This window comes from Argentina silus, assembly GCF_951799395.1.
Source record: "Argentina silus genome assembly, chromosome: 2".
NCBI lineage: Eukaryota > Metazoa > Chordata > Actinopteri > Argentiniformes > Argentinidae > Argentina > Argentina silus.
In genome coordinates, this window is record NC_139656.1 from 16,502,579 (window position 1) to 16,519,650 (window position 17,072).

At 40.1% G+C, this 17,072-nt stretch overlaps 2 protein-coding genes across 2 annotated transcripts; both read left to right on the forward strand.

Moving 5' to 3' along the window:
• Window positions 1–278: 278 nt before the first annotated feature.
• Window positions 279–2,775, forward strand: fgf3 (fibroblast growth factor 3; the record flags this gene model as incomplete). Its single annotated transcript, XM_083665509.1, has 3 exons — window positions 279–555; window positions 1,714–1,817; window positions 2,395–2,775. The coding sequence occupies 3 exons, from the start codon at window positions 279–281 to the stop codon at window positions 2,773–2,775; spliced, it is 762 nt and encodes a 253-aa protein (XP_083521635.1).
• A 7,809-nt stretch (window positions 2,776–10,584) lies between these two features.
• fgf4 (fibroblast growth factor 4) lies at window positions 10,585–13,154 on the forward strand (the record flags this gene model as incomplete). Its single annotated transcript, XM_083664868.1, has 3 exons — window positions 10,585–10,879; window positions 12,269–12,372; window positions 12,978–13,154. The coding sequence occupies 3 exons, from the start codon at window positions 10,585–10,587 to the stop codon at window positions 13,152–13,154; spliced, it is 576 nt and encodes a 191-aa protein (XP_083520994.1).
• Between the last annotated feature and the right edge of the window lie 3,918 nt (window positions 13,155–17,072).

Consider the following 17,072-nt stretch of genomic DNA (forward strand, 5'->3'; position numbering starts at 1 on the left):
TTTTACAGTCTGCTTTAGGGAGAGTAAAAGACCCATGACAACCACCAGGACGAACCCACGCTGTTGTCAACGTGCCGGCCCTGATCGATGAGAACGGCTTCACCAGATCACTTCAGATAAAGAGACGGCAGCGGAACACATCTAGTTGCCAATGTTTCGTGGGCTGGATCATTGGGTTTTGCCACTACGGCAGAGGCAAACGCCAACTCTTTAATGGGACCCGGAGTGCCATCTCTCTCTATTCTCGCAAACATTTTCCGATATACTGCCATGCCACAATGGTTATAATTCAGCTCCTGTTGTTGCTGAGTTTCTTGGACCAAAGCAAGCAGGATTCTCTGTCTCCGAGGTTCGCTAGGACTTCAAGAGCGCCTTGTGCCAGGGGCCAGGCGTGTGACCCAAGGCAGCGGCGAGATGCTGGTGGACGCGGTGGAGTCTACGAGCACCTCGGAGGAGCACCAAGACGCAGAAAACTTTACTGTGCAACTAAATACCATTTGCAAATACACCCGAACGGGAAAATAGACGGTTCTCTCGAGGAAAACAACCCATTTAGTGAGTATTTATTCCCTTCTGTATTTCTATGTTTTCATAGACTAGCCTGTTTATTAAGTGGGAATTCAAAAAACCTCTGCACAAGCTAAGATAAACAAGAAATAGGCTACACTTTCTCCTTTCCAAAATATTGTAGAACCACTACATTAATATGGTCCATCAAATATTGTTTCGTTTAGTCGCCTCAGTTGTGTTGAGCAAGTATTTCGTGCGTTTTTTGTTATTAATAGCGGTTAAGGTGGTAATAAAGCACCAAAGAGGTGATCAGTCAATCTTTGACCTTCAAGTGTATATTTGCCTTAGTGGGAAAACGTTGGTTCAAAATAGGTCAAGTGCTTTCTATAAAGAAAACAGTGTTATGGGGTACAGTAGATCATGACACCAGCGACAAGCTGTCATGTAAAGCAACCGTTACACGTATGGATTGTCTCTCAACGCATCACTTCCCTCTCAAATTGACTCTAATGCTAACAAGGTCACAAGAATTGTTTTTTTTGTAATTTATTTTAATCGTTTTCTCTTTTCTCTTTGATTTGGATAGTATGATCATGTTTACGTGTATCTTTGAAAACGTGACCAGCTGACACTCGTAACCGGTTTTATTCAAACACTTACACAGTCAATTATCAGGCAATAGAACTCCCATTAGCCAAACCCAAACACCGAGATGAAGCTCATTTCCATATGAAAATAATAATTAACAAGCTATAAGACACAATATCTGGATCGTAACGGATGTATTTATCTCATCAATGACGATTAGGTTATTCGAAACCACTGAATAGCCTATTACAGACTAATTAATGACAGAGCAAATAAACATCAGGCCTAATATGAATACAATAGTTATATTCAAACTTAAACTTAAACTTAAATTCAATCAACTTTTAATTAATTCAACTGAAATAGTGCTGAAATTAGCTTTGATTTGTAATACACATCAAGAACAATTCATGCTTTTTGTCGACTCCGTGTTTCCAGACAACAACGCATATTATGCATGAAACATAGGCCTATATCCTTCCCTGAACACCCAGTATTAAAGTTTTTCTGTTCAATTAAATTCAATGGAAACTGTCATCAAAATTATACTGTTAGTAAGAAAGTCAGAAATGGTCAATTTATTCGTGTAATAACGTCTGGTCCTATTACTCCCAGGCATTATGGAGATCACAGCAGTTGACGTTGGAGTGGTGGCGATAAAAGGGATCTTTTCCGGGAGATACCTGGCCATGAATGATAAAGGACGCCTGTACGCCTCGGTAAGTGTTACGTCACATCTGCCAACACCAGCTTTAGCATTTGGAGGGCTCGGGTAACAAGCAGAGCTATTTGATTCCATCGAACCATTGTGGTGTTTATCTTGCATAACGAGCGCACCCAAATTGTACCAAATCGTAGAGATTTCCCCATTCAACCTCTCTGATATGAGGCTTGTGTCCCTCTGCATGCTTCCTCACACCCATAAACAGCCACCGCTCGAGTTCTCAAAAGTAGTAGTAGTCTACCAGTTTTAGAGGCAAGGCAGTGTGCTCATATGGAAAGTGTGTGTGTGTGTGTGTGTGTGTGTGTGTGTGTGTGTGTGTGTGTGTGTGTGTGCGTGTGTGTGTGTGCGTGTGTGTATGTGCTTACAAGCTGAATAGTTGTAGATGCTGTTGTTGAATAGCTTCCAAGACAATGTGAATGTGATTTCATAGATTTAGGCCTGTTAGACTATTTTGACAGCTATGTCTTGACCAGAAATCCTCAAACACCTTTATGGGGGATCCCAGTCTTGGAAATTGGAAATTGGAGTCATTAATGAGTGAAAGTTGTGATTGACATTGTATACTCTTTCAGGATGTATTCAACCAGGAGTGTGAGTTCTTGGAGCGCATTCATGAGCTGGGCTACAACACCTACGCTTCACGGCACCACTCAACTGTGCAGCCGTTCGCAGGGGGCGGCAGTGGAAAACGACGGGCCAGTGCCAAGAGGCAGTGGTATGTGTCCATCAATGGGAAAGGCAGGCCAAGGAGGGGCTTTAAGACACGTAGCACAGACAAAGCCTCCCTTTTCCTGCCCCGAGTGCTGGGCAACAAGGACCATGAGATGGTGCGGAAGCTCCGTGACAGCCAGAGGCACCCTGCCGCACAGCAGAGCCCTCCTATGGGCCATGGCGAGCACCGGAGACGGAGACACCGTGGCCGGAAAGGCGGAACAAGGAGGCCGGATGACTGACACTAATGACTGCTAATGAGAGCAGTATAGGCCTGAAACCCCTCCACCGAAGAACACCATGTCAAGGCACATGAAACTGACCAAAAATAGACTTTTAAGGAAGATAGTTCACTTGGATCAGTGGCATCAAGCTATACATTTTTGTTGTACAATATCCAGCTAAAAATGTGCGAACAGTTGGACACTCTAGTTATACCAGTACAATATTTGCCTGGAAGTAGGGCACACATACCTACATTAAAGTTAGATCCTCCAGTACGAATGGACACACTACGATGATGAGGATGCTTGCGTTTGTTGTGTACATACACATACTCTAATGTGACAAAGTCAACATATCTGGATATTTTCTTACTTTCTTATCACATGGAAAAGGATGAGTTGTTGTTGAGTCATTGTTGACCTTATATATATAATTTATGTATATATGTATACAGTTACTTTTATTGTTTCATTTATCAGCATCTTTAACTTGGTAAATGATTTAGAATAAGATTTGGACATCATACAAGTGCTTACAAATACCAAGGAGGTGGAATGCTGCAGAGAAATAGATACATTCAAAAGATGGTATACGGCAAAGCACTTTTTCAGATTAACATAATAGTTAGGAAAAGAAAACCAGTAAAAACATGGGAACAGGTGTATGTACTTATGATGTGATAGTCTACTGTCTTTAAAACTGCGAGAAGTACTTTGTATATTACTAATGATATGAATATTTATTTGGTACCTGTGTTTTTTAAGTTATTGATGAGATTGTTTCTACATTTACCAATGTTATTATTTTTTACATAGTTTTAACCAAGCAGTTGTTTCTATCATTCAAATGTAAACACAAAATGGTATTGGGAAAGATTTTGATAAAACAAATTAATCTGGCTTGTTTTGTTAATCGGTTCAACAAGTAACAGTGTACAGATAGAATACATCAAACTTACGTAATCTTCATGGACCGCTTTTTGGACACAAGGCCACAAAGAGGCTCTCTCCATGTTGTCCCATGGCCATGTTTTGCACTTCAGCCCAGGGTGGGTTCATCTGTCCCAGCTCTGCCCAGTCAAACACCATGTGGCTTTTGGCTCTCTATGTCACCTCCTGCATATTGCTCTATCGAAAGCAACATTAGGTATGCAGCTTTTGATCCACTCCAACAAAAACATGGTAACTTCATGAGAGGTAGATCTTTATTCACTGTCAATCAACTCCTTGGTGAATGTTGGGTAATTTATTAGCCTGTCAAGTTATACAGAACTACAGTAAATAATAAACTGTTTCACTTTTGAAGATCAAGTACTTGGATAAACGTCACCAATAAACCATATGGAAATATATAACGTGTGTACTTTGTGTTTAAAAAGGTTTCCTGTTGACGAGCTAGGCCCAAGGTTTTAATTATCCTTTTAGATCTAAAACAATCCTCCTTCATGTTCATTATTAACTTGAAGTACAAGTACAAGAAAAAATCTCAAAACATTATTGTAAAGTAATGGCAAATTTTACAAGCACATGCTTATGTTTCCATATTTTCCTGAAAGACACAAACAAAGTGCCAGGACTGCATAACTTGCCTTTATCAAGTGTGATCCCACAGTCAGGAGCAGAATAAGTCTCATGGCCTTCCAGCAGAATGGAACACTCTCCAGGGATCATAGGCCTTCTGTCCCCTCTTCTGTACTGTACTGTACCTGCTCAACTCATTCAATGCAACTGCACCTGTTTTACAGAAAGACAGGGGATACAACACATGACAACTTTGCTAGGTGACTAAAGTACTGAATCTGTCATTGAATGTTTATTTATTATTTTATACTTTAAGGAAAGACTTTGTGGTAGCCTACCACTGACTGTGTGTTGGTGGAATCTATAGGAGGATATAAAGCGTTGTTATTCTATACCTTGAGGGTCTGAAAGCTTCCTGAGCATGACAATACAACGTCTCTGGGGGAACATGGGAAGCTGTGTCGCCTGAGACATTCTGCTTTAAAAAAAAACAAAAAAAACAAAACGAACAAAGCCTAAGATCCAATAAACAAGGCAATCCCTTCTGAAAAAAAGAAACTGTGTCATAGAAAGTGTAACACGTTGCCATAGTTTGTTATGAATGCCAAACTCTAATATTACTTAACAGGAATGCGGGACTTCAGATAAGTGGAAGTAGGACTACTTGAATTAGCCTTTGCGTTTCCCGGGCCGCTGTCTTATTTTCAATCAGCTGCATCTATTTCTAGTGCGATCAAATCGGTCAGGACAAACATATCTACGTCCACAGCAATGAGTCAACGACCGTCCTACACATATCTGGCTTTATCAGCCGCACAATAAAACCTACATTCAAATGTGATATCGTCTGGCTGATAAAAAATTAAATTATAACATTTCCCAAGGGACCATTTGACAATAATTATATAATAAACCCATCACCCGTCATTTTAGAGAGAAATAAAGAGGTGAGGGGATCAATTTCATTTCGCGTTAATATGAGTTGTCTGCTGTGACATGTTTCACAATTGGGTTTCAACATTCCACAAGAAATATCAACGAGAAAGCACAGAAATAGCACAGCAGAGAAATATCTTGTATAACGATAACAACAATTACACAAACAGCCTAGGCCTACTGCACAAATGAATGGGGCTGGAAGTCACTGTAGCCTATTATTGCTAATAGCTATATTATGCTTAACCTAAGTCTTCCACTTAATCCCAACATTAAATGTGGATAGCCTACAGATCTGGCCACACATCTAAAGGGCATTCAATATGATAGGGAGCATAGGATACAACAAACAGGAGATACAACTTTTAATTCATACAAAATTAGGCTACCCGGCTTCCCTCTCTCTGTTCCCACACAGATCATGTTGTCCTGCTCTCCCTGGTGCGCACGCTGAACATCTATTCAGGCACATGACGCTCTTATTAGTTCAGTGGCATTAAGCAAGTAAACAAAAGCTCCGTAGTTAGAGTTTGCGTCTCTACCAGGCGACTTCTGTTGACCCGACGACACAATGATGTGTCTGGCTGTCGCCATGTCAAGGGGAGATGCTCATTAGGGCAGTAGCAAACTTTCCCTCCCACAGTGGACGCGGCAGCGACACGTAAAACCCGGTAATGACATCCAGCAATTGAAGGCATTGTATTCCACAACTGACGACAGAGAGATAACTCATATCACAGGTAACTAGTAGAGGCGTCCTGGTCCCCTCAGTAGAGAGCCCACCTCTTGTGTAAACTTGCAGACACTGCACCCTAGGGGCAGGTAGTGGTCTCCTGATGAGAAATAATATTATCGACAATTAACAAACCACACTCATGATTAATGAGTATACAATTCATTAGGCATCATTGAGGAATGCTAGGCTAGCAATGACTTAAATCATGACGTAATTGCGCACATAGGCCTATTTCGTGAGAAAAAATGTGCGGCACTATTTTTGGACGAAAATACCTAGCCTAAGTGGCAAGCATTCTGTAGGCTACCTATAGCAATGAATATAATTACTTTATAAACATCAATTATACATTTAGGAAAATGATTCATGATAATTGAGGATGTTGATGAAGAAGAAGATTAGAAAGACAAAGATGAAGAAATCTTAGAGGAGGAATGTTAGTTGCTGCTATTGTAGTAGTTGTTATGTTTGAACATGCGACAGCATTCGCTGAAAGATGTTCTACCTAATTAAAAACGCAGGTATTCAGTGTCTCTCTAAGAGGGCCGCTTTCAGAGACGGGCCCTCGTGCCTGCCTAATTGGTGGTCAGGAAATCCTCTTGCACAAAACCTGGCAGGCCTTTGTCTCTGCCCTCTGCAGGCCGTCTGCATGGGCTGCCTTACACATCTGACCTCTCAACGAAAGAGACACTCCAGAGGTTTCCTTTTCAAATATTTTCTTTGTTTAGCATATGGTCAAATAGGTTGACTGACAAGTGGCATACCAACTAAATGGCAATAATCTTATAGGCTTGTGCTCGATAATTCAGAAATGTAGATACAATATGTGTAGTTAGCAATTAATAAATGCCCCAACAATAATATACGTATATATTCATTGGAAATCACACACAAAAGTGAAAATTGTCTAGGCCTTTAGTTCATAGTGTTTCAAAGAGCGATGACAACCAACTGTAGGCCTATATAACTTGTGATTGGGTATTTTCAAATGTCGATTGCTATCACTAAACTCAACCCCTTTATAGTCTATAAACATAATTTGAATGGATTTCGATGCTTGCCGTCATGCTGATATAAGGATGTCATGATCTTCCATCACTTATTTGAAAATACACCTGTAGAATAAATTGCTCAAGTGAACCTAACATATTTCAATTAAAAGCAACTGTATGAGTTGCAGATAAGTTGCAAATAAGGTTATAGCTAAAGCTACGACACTTTGTTGAATGCATTTCGAGCAAGCTGCATATACCATCCAATACGACAATGATATGTTAAAATAAAAAGTAGCGCAATGATCTATTAAAAATCAGATAATATAACGTTGGGTCAAACGTGTGTCCTATGACAGTTGTATTTACATGGTGGTTAGGCATACATAATAGCTTTACATCCTGCATTGTGATTTTATTGAACATTTGATTGAACTAGATTTTAGTAGTCTAATAATGGTTTTGGAAAAAGTTAATGAACATAGAAATATCATCGAGAAGATGAATGAAAAATAAAGTGGTGGCCAATGAAACCCATGTTAACGTAAGCAAATTTCACTTCTAGCATAACAACTATGAAATAAGTATCTAAAAGCATTCAAGTGTATTAAGATGAGTAAGTCTGCACGTTAATGTTGGATTGGTGCGACATTCTTACATGATGAATAAGCAGTGATATTTAAAATGCACCATTGCAAGCTTATGGTGGCCATTGAAACCCATTTTAATTTAAACAATATATAGTATATATGTTTTTAAAAAGCAACCCAAGCAACGTGGCATCCTTGTTGGACCATCTTATTAAATGTTAAAGTTAAGTAGGCCTATAAGCCAATGGAACAAGAGGTTGAACCAACAGAAGTAACAGAATCCACTTGCCAATTGATAAGGAAATGCGCTGCTGTAGTCTGATCCAAAATACTGTACATCCTCTTAATGTCCAAATAGGCTAAACAGTTAGACAGTTAAGCAGATATGTTATATGGTCACCAACCTCCAGAGATCCGTTTTCCAAGAAAAGAAAACACGTGTTTTGTTAGAAAAGAAAACACGATCTCAAGAAATTACATTAGGCCTACATACTTGTGTTAATCAAGGTTAATCAAGCATTTATTTTCATCATCAAGTGAATAAATACCAAACATAAACATTTGATAACGTGGAACTCATAAAGCGCGATCGTTTTTTGTAATGCAGAAACAACATTACAGTACCATGGAGAGCGGCCACACCAGATGAATGGCAAACGCAAAGTGTTTAAGTGCTGCCCCTTTTCTCCAAAGCCCCGTTAACGGTGAATACGTGCATTAAATGTTCAATAGGCTGTAAGTTGCAAATATGGTCCATTATAATAGGCAAATTGTATGTGTCAACAAGTTTTTAATGTGCCCAATTGTGTGTGAAAAATAGTCGAATATAATAAGCATACGGGAGACAGAGAGACCAATAGACATACACATAATACACACACACACGTACCGGTTAAGGATTGTCTTTCAGAAATCATGAGAATTGAAGCCTATGCAACAGGTGTCTTTGCGAGAAATAGCAGCTTGTAACGTCCCCCAGCCAAAACGAAATCAGTATAAGGGGAAAGTATACATAGCACAAAGCTCTGTTGATAGAGCGGCACAAATATGTGCAAATAGGTCGAAGTTGCATGAGCATGCATAGTGAATGTGTGATATGGTAATGGTACTCCTTGATCTACCTCAGTGATTGCTAACACACACAACAACGAATGTCACTCGAGCTTTTTGATCACTACGGGGCCTTTAGGCTGCAAACAAGCAGAGGTCGACTTGTGAGACAAAAAAGATCAAATAGACCGCCTGAAAAAGACACGTCTTGTACGCCATCAGCAGGCAGCATTTAGTGAACCAGCGAACCTTAGGAGATGGGTCGCCAAGCTAAAGGTTGAGCAACTCGGGGTACGGCTCCAAGATCTGACAGCTTTCAAAGTTCCAATTTGCAGCATAGAGAGGGGGAATGTTACTATACATTGAGGAGTACCCAAACGTGAACGTGAGAAAACGTTTTCATGCGAATCATCAGCCTGCGGTGACAGGCGCAAGAACGCATGCAGACCCACCAATGAGTTCCAAAGGTTTATCCTGATTTTTTGTTTCTTGAGGCTATATTGGGTGCACAGAAACGACGACGTGATAGATATAAACGAAAAATGCTAATTCAGCTGTGACGAAGGATGCTTAACTCAAAGGCAAGGCTGACACAATTTCCACTACGACAAAGTGCACAAACAATTCCGAAACAACAGTCTAGAATATAAAAACGATTAGGCTATGTCCCTCAACCACGTTCATATAGTGTGCAAATATAACAAATTGGGGTAGGCATTTCAAGTATAGACTGGCAATATTTGGACACTACATGACGGACGCAACACGCGGAAGCCACACTGATTAACTTGAGGCATTCTCATGTTGGAAAATCGGGTTAAATGTTTCTTTGCAGCATTGCGTATCTGTTGTGTTGAGAGAAAACAAGGTAATTTGATGGTTCTACATCAATCAATATGTTTATTTTCCCTATAGTGAGGTATATAGCAGGCTATGGAACACATGGTGCAGGTGCAGTTGGTCTGTGAGTCTCAAAAACAGGACAGAGCTAAAAGCTAATGACCATCACATCCAAATGGTAGTCATATCCTTAGTGCAGGCAGTAGAAGCAGAATTCGTGACTGACTTGTTTTGTGCCATTATCTTCAACGTGCAGATTATCGGTCGGAGCATCTACTTATCATGCTTTTCGCATTCTATTTAGTCTCACCATTGTTCTCTTTAAGAACCGGGGTCATTTTTTTTCCCGACCAGTCTTAAATTAGTTATTTCAATTCGTTGAATTGAACTTTTGTTTTTTCCTGTTATTGTTCATTTATAGAACTGTCTCCTGTCTGACACCGACGTCTGTACACTTAGCTATTTCCCATTTTACATCCTCCCATACATAAATTATTTCATTTTAGTCCGATAATGAAGGAAGCTTTACACAAATAAACCATGTTGCATCGTCTTAATTCTAAGTTTCAAGAACTCTTTTCTGTAAGATAAGGGCACTAGGCTATAAACAGCCTCCCGCAGTTTTGCTTGCTTGATTCAATATGAGTGAACATTGGCAAATGTTGTTTTGTTATCTGGGCAATCCGATTTTTGACATTTGTTAGACGCCCCCCTCCCTCCCAACCCTTGGCACAGCATGTACGTGCGCACATTATAGGGGATCAGTCTGTTTAGAGTGGCTTAGAATACTGTCCCGTGATGCAGTAGGTAGTGCGTGATGTAATTTCACAGCAGATATAAATATCGTCGGCGAGGGAAAAGCGGCATGGCTGTGCCGCGCTTGCCTACACGGCCAACACTTCTCAACTTATCCTTGGACTCAAAAACAAGTTAGACTCGAATCTGTACACGTTACCTCGGGAGTAGACAGTCATACCAAGCAAGAGTTGATGTCGCTCCAACGGTAAATCCGCATCTTCGTCTTGGAATGAGCGTTTTTAGAAGCTCCTTTTTATTCGTTCGTTTTTTCTTCTTCGGAGTTCAACGTAAAGGCCGGCACAGGGGAGATATTTTTAGTCCCTTAAACTCGCTCAACAAACACTGTACTGCAGTGTTGGTCAGGATGGCCTTTCAATCGGCCCTCTTACCAATATTAGTCTTGGGACTGATGACTAGTTTGGTGCGTTGTGCCCCCTTCCCTAGTAGACTGAATGGCACAGTCGAACGACGCTGGGAGACTCTGTACTCGCGGTCCTTAGCTCGGATCCCTGGGGAGAAGAGAGAGATAAACCGGGACAGTGACTATCTTATGGGCATTAAACGGCTACGGCGCCTTTACTGCAACGTCGGCATTGGGTTTCATATTCAAGTGTTACCCGATGGGAGAATAACAGGAGTGCACAGCGAAAATCGTTACAGTAAGTTCAATAACATTATTTTCACTTTGACGCATATTGCCAGGTATAGTTGCATCCCATGGTCCTGTGCTGTCATTCAATGCTCTTAGGATAACTCGCTCCCTCGCGGTAAATTAGATCTAGAATATCATACGTATATCCCATACATCTCATCAAATTCAATAACGATGCACTCACCACTCGTGTTTCACTCATAACGACCCGAATTGAAATTAATCTATTATTGTTTAGGTTGTATGTGCCATAAACGCCTGTTAGATTAATCCACCTTTCATCCTAATTAGCAAGTGAGAGATGGTGTAAAGATAGGCCTATATAGGCAATCAATATATGGCACAGAATGTGTTTGCTAGTATGGGAAACGGTTTTGACAAGACTTTTGTGAGTTTCATTTGAAAGTAGGCTGTCACTTGATTGGAAAATAGAATTAGCTTATTTTACATATCCACACCTCGAATGAAATGTGTTGTCTATGCTGTGGCATCGGTGACAGTGCTCCTCTTGCCTGAGCATCGATGCTCGTTTTAAATAAATAGCCCAAAGTGTCTTCATGTCTTGTGTCAAAGCGAATAAGATGGGTATGGGCTTAAACATCTGGAGTGTTGCATTACGTGTGGGTGCTTTCCACTCTTGAAACCAGTGTCTGAAATCAGAGCTTGCTAGGAGCCAAGCCAATATCTAACATGGGTCCTAAAGTTAGGACGGAGATAAACCCATCTGTTACGGTAGATTAACCCCTTGGCCTTGCGTGTCTAATTAATGTCCGCTAGAGACAAAGTCATATTCGATGACATTTGCAGACACAAAGAATAACAAAAATGTGTTTGTCTTACAGTTCTCATAGCAAATATAACCCTTTCCAACTATATAAAGTGACAAAGTCGCCCGTAGCAGGCCCTATTGACACGGCCTGCCTGCACTGTAAGGTTGTTTTGTGTTCCCTTGGCCTATTTTGAGACACGACATAAAATGCAAGGGAGATACATTACATAGATTCTCTTTGAACAGCTTTAGTCGCCATAAAAACACCTTTAAAAAGGGGAGTCAGCTATCATTCTGGACTCAAAATCCCATGGCAGAAATTTTAAGTGAGGTATTGGAATTGGACATCAGATGACATTTTAATGCAGCATCCGAGGTATAGACTAATTGACTAAACTACAACTGACCTTTATTAAATAAATACTGTGACATTGTTAGGCGATGCCATTGGCTACTTGTGTAGCCTACAGGCAACATGTAGCCTAGTCTACAGGAGGCAGAAAGTAACCTTTTCTGAATGATGCTCGCGCAACTGACCGTTCATTTCTGTCTCCAGAAAATATCAATTGATGACGTGATATGATGCGAGCTGTGAAACTATTATGCTATTTGTTTTCGTTCTTCCAGGTCTCCTTGAGATATCTCCTGTAGAGAGGGGAGTTGTGACACTGTTTGGCGTCAGAAGCGGTCTATTCGTGGGCATGAACAGCAAAGGGAAGCTGTACGGATCTGTAAGTGTACGAGACGATTTACGGTTGATTTCCGCCGGTAGATGCTCTTATCGGCAGTCTGTTTGATGAGATGTCACCACTTGAGAAGTAGCAACCCCTCCCTCTGCTGTACAGCACCACCCCCGACAGCTCCTTTCCGCGTCACATTGTTGGGCTGGATTATGGCATACTTCCAGTGCCTGGCTGTGTTTTCATTGTGGGCCAGATAAACCCAGGAACGGTAGCGCAGTAGATCATTCAGACTGCACATTCCATTCTTTGCATTGCCAGCCACCACATGCACCTACTGTCCTTCCCAGAGTAAAGATGGACTGGACAAAAAGACCACCCACACACACTGTGCTGCCGTCCCATATACCCACCCATGTTCAGACACACAACACGAATGAATGTATGTTGTTTATTTGTGTATGTTACCTGATATCACTTTAGTAGACCCACATGATAGCGGTCTTAGCAGACCCAAATAAAATACCCAATGACAATCATCGAGGATATTACGAAATATAGCTTAATCGATATATTAAGTAAATCATCAGAAAAAGTGGACAATATGATAATTAGTTTGTTTATGTAGATTAATCTTCTAATCTTCTCTGTTTTAGGTACATTACAGCAACGAGTGCAAATTCAAAGAAAAGCTCCTGGCAAATAATTACAATGCTTACGAATCAGTGGCATACCCGAGGATGTACATCGGACTAAGCAAGACGGGTAAAACAAAAAGAGGAAACAGAGTATCACCAGCCATGACGGTGACGCATTTCTTGCCAAGAATCTGAGTCACTCAGAAATAGACTTAACCTCAATAAGGTGGGGTGAGGGGGACTCAAAACGATGCACTTTCCAATGGAGTTTTATGCAAGTCTAAGTGTATCATATTCTAATTTAATGTTTTAAGTTTGTATATCAGTTTATTTATAATGTAACACAATTTTGTATTTTGGGGGAACAGGTCCTCCCATGGGGGAGAAGAAATCAACTCATTTATTTATGTTTTTTTTATTTATCAGAAGTTTGCTGCTATTAAGTGTTTGGAAAAATGAAATTCCTTCATTGAATGATGGTTTTCTTTGCACTGTTTATAGACAAAATATTCTACAGCGACAGAGCAAATACATTTATTACATCACTCATTTTTCTTCTTTGGAGAGAATTTTTAAGTCTTAGACCAAAGCAGAAACAAGTAAAACTGTATAAAATCATTGATGTTACACGCAGAGGCAATTGTCCAATGTCAGGCCTCTTTTGTATGGCATTGGAGTCTAATTGAAACAGTATCAGCTTACTCCTGGTTACAGAAAGAGCTGCGTTGAAGTCCTACCCTCTCAAATCTGTTTTTAGCTCTGCCAGGGGGTTGAACTTTGAACTTTTCTGCAGTCAATCTTTGTCAGATCCATAAGACTCCAGATAGAGAGAGGCATCTTCTTGACATTATAGAAGCAGAGAATTTGGGAGTTTAAAAGCAAGGTCAGTGTCCTGACATTCAGTGCAGAAACTATAGCCATGGCTCTATAGCGTACAGAAGAAAAAAGTCAAAGTCCTCTGGAATATGGGGAATAATATATCTCAGAGGAATAAAGATAAAAAAAGATAGTTCAGCATCAGAGGTCCTCCGGGAGGATGATCCAGGACAATAGAATGCTAGATAACGATGATTAATGATACAATGATTGTCATAGATAATGTTTTCCTCAAGTGAGTGTATTTGGAAGAATATGTTTTTCACATATCTTTCAATTTCCTTGGTTTCTCTTCTGTTTACCCTCTACCTCACATAACCAACAAACCCAAACAACCTTTGCAGAGTTTGTCCTAAAGCAATTTTCTCATACAAATTTAAGATAAGCCCCTCTCTCTGCTAATTTCTGTTCCCCCATCTCTTCAGAGCACCCTGCCATAGGCAGAAATCCAGGCAGCCATTTCGTCCTAGTTGCGCCTTGTCACGTTTGAGCTATCTTTACCCTGTGATTTACTTTTAGAAAGGATAATCATGGTAGAAATATTTACAGACAGCTGTTAGACTGCACTATATGCTCAGCCAGTAACCCTATATTTTTCTTTATATATTTTGTAAATATAACCCCTGGTAACTGGCGGAGCACAGAGAAGCTGCTTCAAAGTCTGTTATTCCTCCTTTGAGAACTTTCAAGCACAGACAAGGGGATTGGCCAAGTGAAGGTGCATGACAGAGGTTCTCTTCCTCTCTCTCTCTCTCTTGATTAGACTAGTTTTCAATTGTATATGCTGGTGTTCATTCACCTCTGAGAGGTTTCCATCTCAGGTTCAACATTCCACAAACCATGGCATTTTTCAATGTACAGGCTTTAGACAACTAACTGGAAGGGATTACCCATTGTTACAATACTGTATACAGGTAGTTTATTGTCCAGATCCTTTGAGAAACCTAATGAGGTGTAACTTTTTGACACAGTTATTGGCTTGGCTAAATACAACGATTGAAACTAAGAACCGGAGTTGGGTGGCTCTTTGGATCTTTGGATTCATGAGTAGATTATGAATCCTCATGAATCCAAAGAGCCACCCAACTCTGGTTCTTAGTTAGCTCTAATTGAATACCTGGCTTTATATTGTCAACGGCCGTGCAGTCATAGAAATAGAGGTTTCGACTGTCCCTGTGGGAGGACCTTTTGAATAAACCTTGTGGGTTCCATTTATAAAGTTTCTATAAACATTTTGGGTTGCTTGTAGAACCCTTTCCACAGAGGGTTCTAAATGGAACCCAAAAGGGTTTTACATGGGAACCAAAAGGGTTCTTCAAAGGGATCTCCCACAGGGACAGCCAAATTACACTTTTTGGAAAGTTTTTCACCTGGATGCTGAAAGACCTGTGACTCTGAAATGATGATGCCTACCAATCTCACAATTACTTTTTTTTATTGCCACAGCTGTGCCAAACGTTTCCCAATAGAGCTGTTTTGCATGGCTGAGGATGATGTTTACAAAAGATTGCAAAGCCACTGGCAAATACTCTGTGACCTCTCCCATCAACCTGGTCCCACCCCCTTTAGAGTGGCACCTTATTTGTTTAAAGCCTACAGCAATTGTACAAGAAACAAAAGTATGTTCTGAAATTTGCACCTTATGGACAAAACAATAAATTAAACTATAACTCTGACATTTTTATCTATCGGTGAGTAAATATGTTGAGATGGTACAAAAAAGAAACATTTTCTTTACTGAATTGACTGTATGTCCAATATCCATCATCCCCAATGGATGCTCATTTTCTCCATATCCGTGCTGTTTCTGCATTCAGGGGTGGGCTCTCAAGTAATAAGTAATACTGTCTGTGAGACCTGTGGTCCTGTTTGCTTTGTGTTTTTGTTTTACATTTACCAGATATTCTGTAGTTTTATACAGGTCTGGTTAAATATCCTGGTGTATGTGCTGTGCACATGACTAAAGCCTAACTTTAATGGATGTTAATAAAAAGATGACCCAATGTAAAATGTCTCATTAAGGTCTGAAACGTTTTTGGCACAAGTATTATATTCATCCTTTTGAATTGCTCTATATACTAAATGACCAAAGGGCCTTACAATCTTATCATCAAACAGGAATATATTTATCAACCTGATAAGACAAACGATTGGTGATTACTTGTCTCATACTGATTTTCTTTTTGTTCAACCATTATTAATCCAGGTTAGTTTCACTGAGATAAAATAACATTTTCAAGAGTAAGTTTGATAACTGATGGCTTCAGCAAACAGGCCATGTTCAAGACAACCTGAAATACAAGTTGAAAGACAAAATAACTAAAAGGAGCTCTTTATGAGTTCTCTATATAAAGGTATGTCTCCACTCTTTAGAAGGAAAGTCAATTATGTTACCTGACTACTCTGTACTGCTTTTCTCTATTTCAAATGAATTTACTGTATTATAACCATTTTTGTTTCATATTTCTCAAAAGGAAAATAGTAAAGTAAGAAACGATAACATGATCTATATTCTTTATACATGCACGTATCTGTACTTTCACATGCTTCACATGCTTCATATGCTTCCACATATATTTCATCACATAATAATGTGTTTCTCTCATTCTTGTGAGAGCCAGCAGGCTCCAGGCATATTCCAAGCTATTTTGTAGTTTAACTGTCCATTTTGTTCAATGACTCTCAACATGGCTTTGGAAGAGTGAGACAGGTGTGGCCACTCAATACACATGTATTTCTGTCCACTGGCTCAAGCTAAATGGAGCCTTGTCATTGCCTGAAAGAATGACAGCTTTCTGCTCCAGTAAACTAAGGCTGCAATGTTTAAGGGCTGTAAACGCTCCCTAAAATAGTGTCTACACTTCATTGTCTGTCAACCACATAAACATACACACACCTATGAGCCAAAATGTCTATTTTAGATATGCCTTTTAAGTTCTCACAGGGCTCCAGACAGCGAAGGAAACAATGTGTTTTCTAACAGAGATGGGCAATTGAATGGCTGTTCGATGGTGTTCTAAGTAAACGGACAGCTAGATGTGGAGGATGAGTGGACACAAAGTTGTCCTTCCTTCCACCACACTGCCCTAACAGAGAGAACAGTAGGGGTGCTGGACAGGGTGACTGATGCAAGGGCAGGACTTATGTGGGAAGATACACAAATGCAAGCTGTTTAACCGTAAAAGTAGAGAGGTCCCAAGGTTTGAAACCCCAGTTCATGTGGTACATGTATGACCA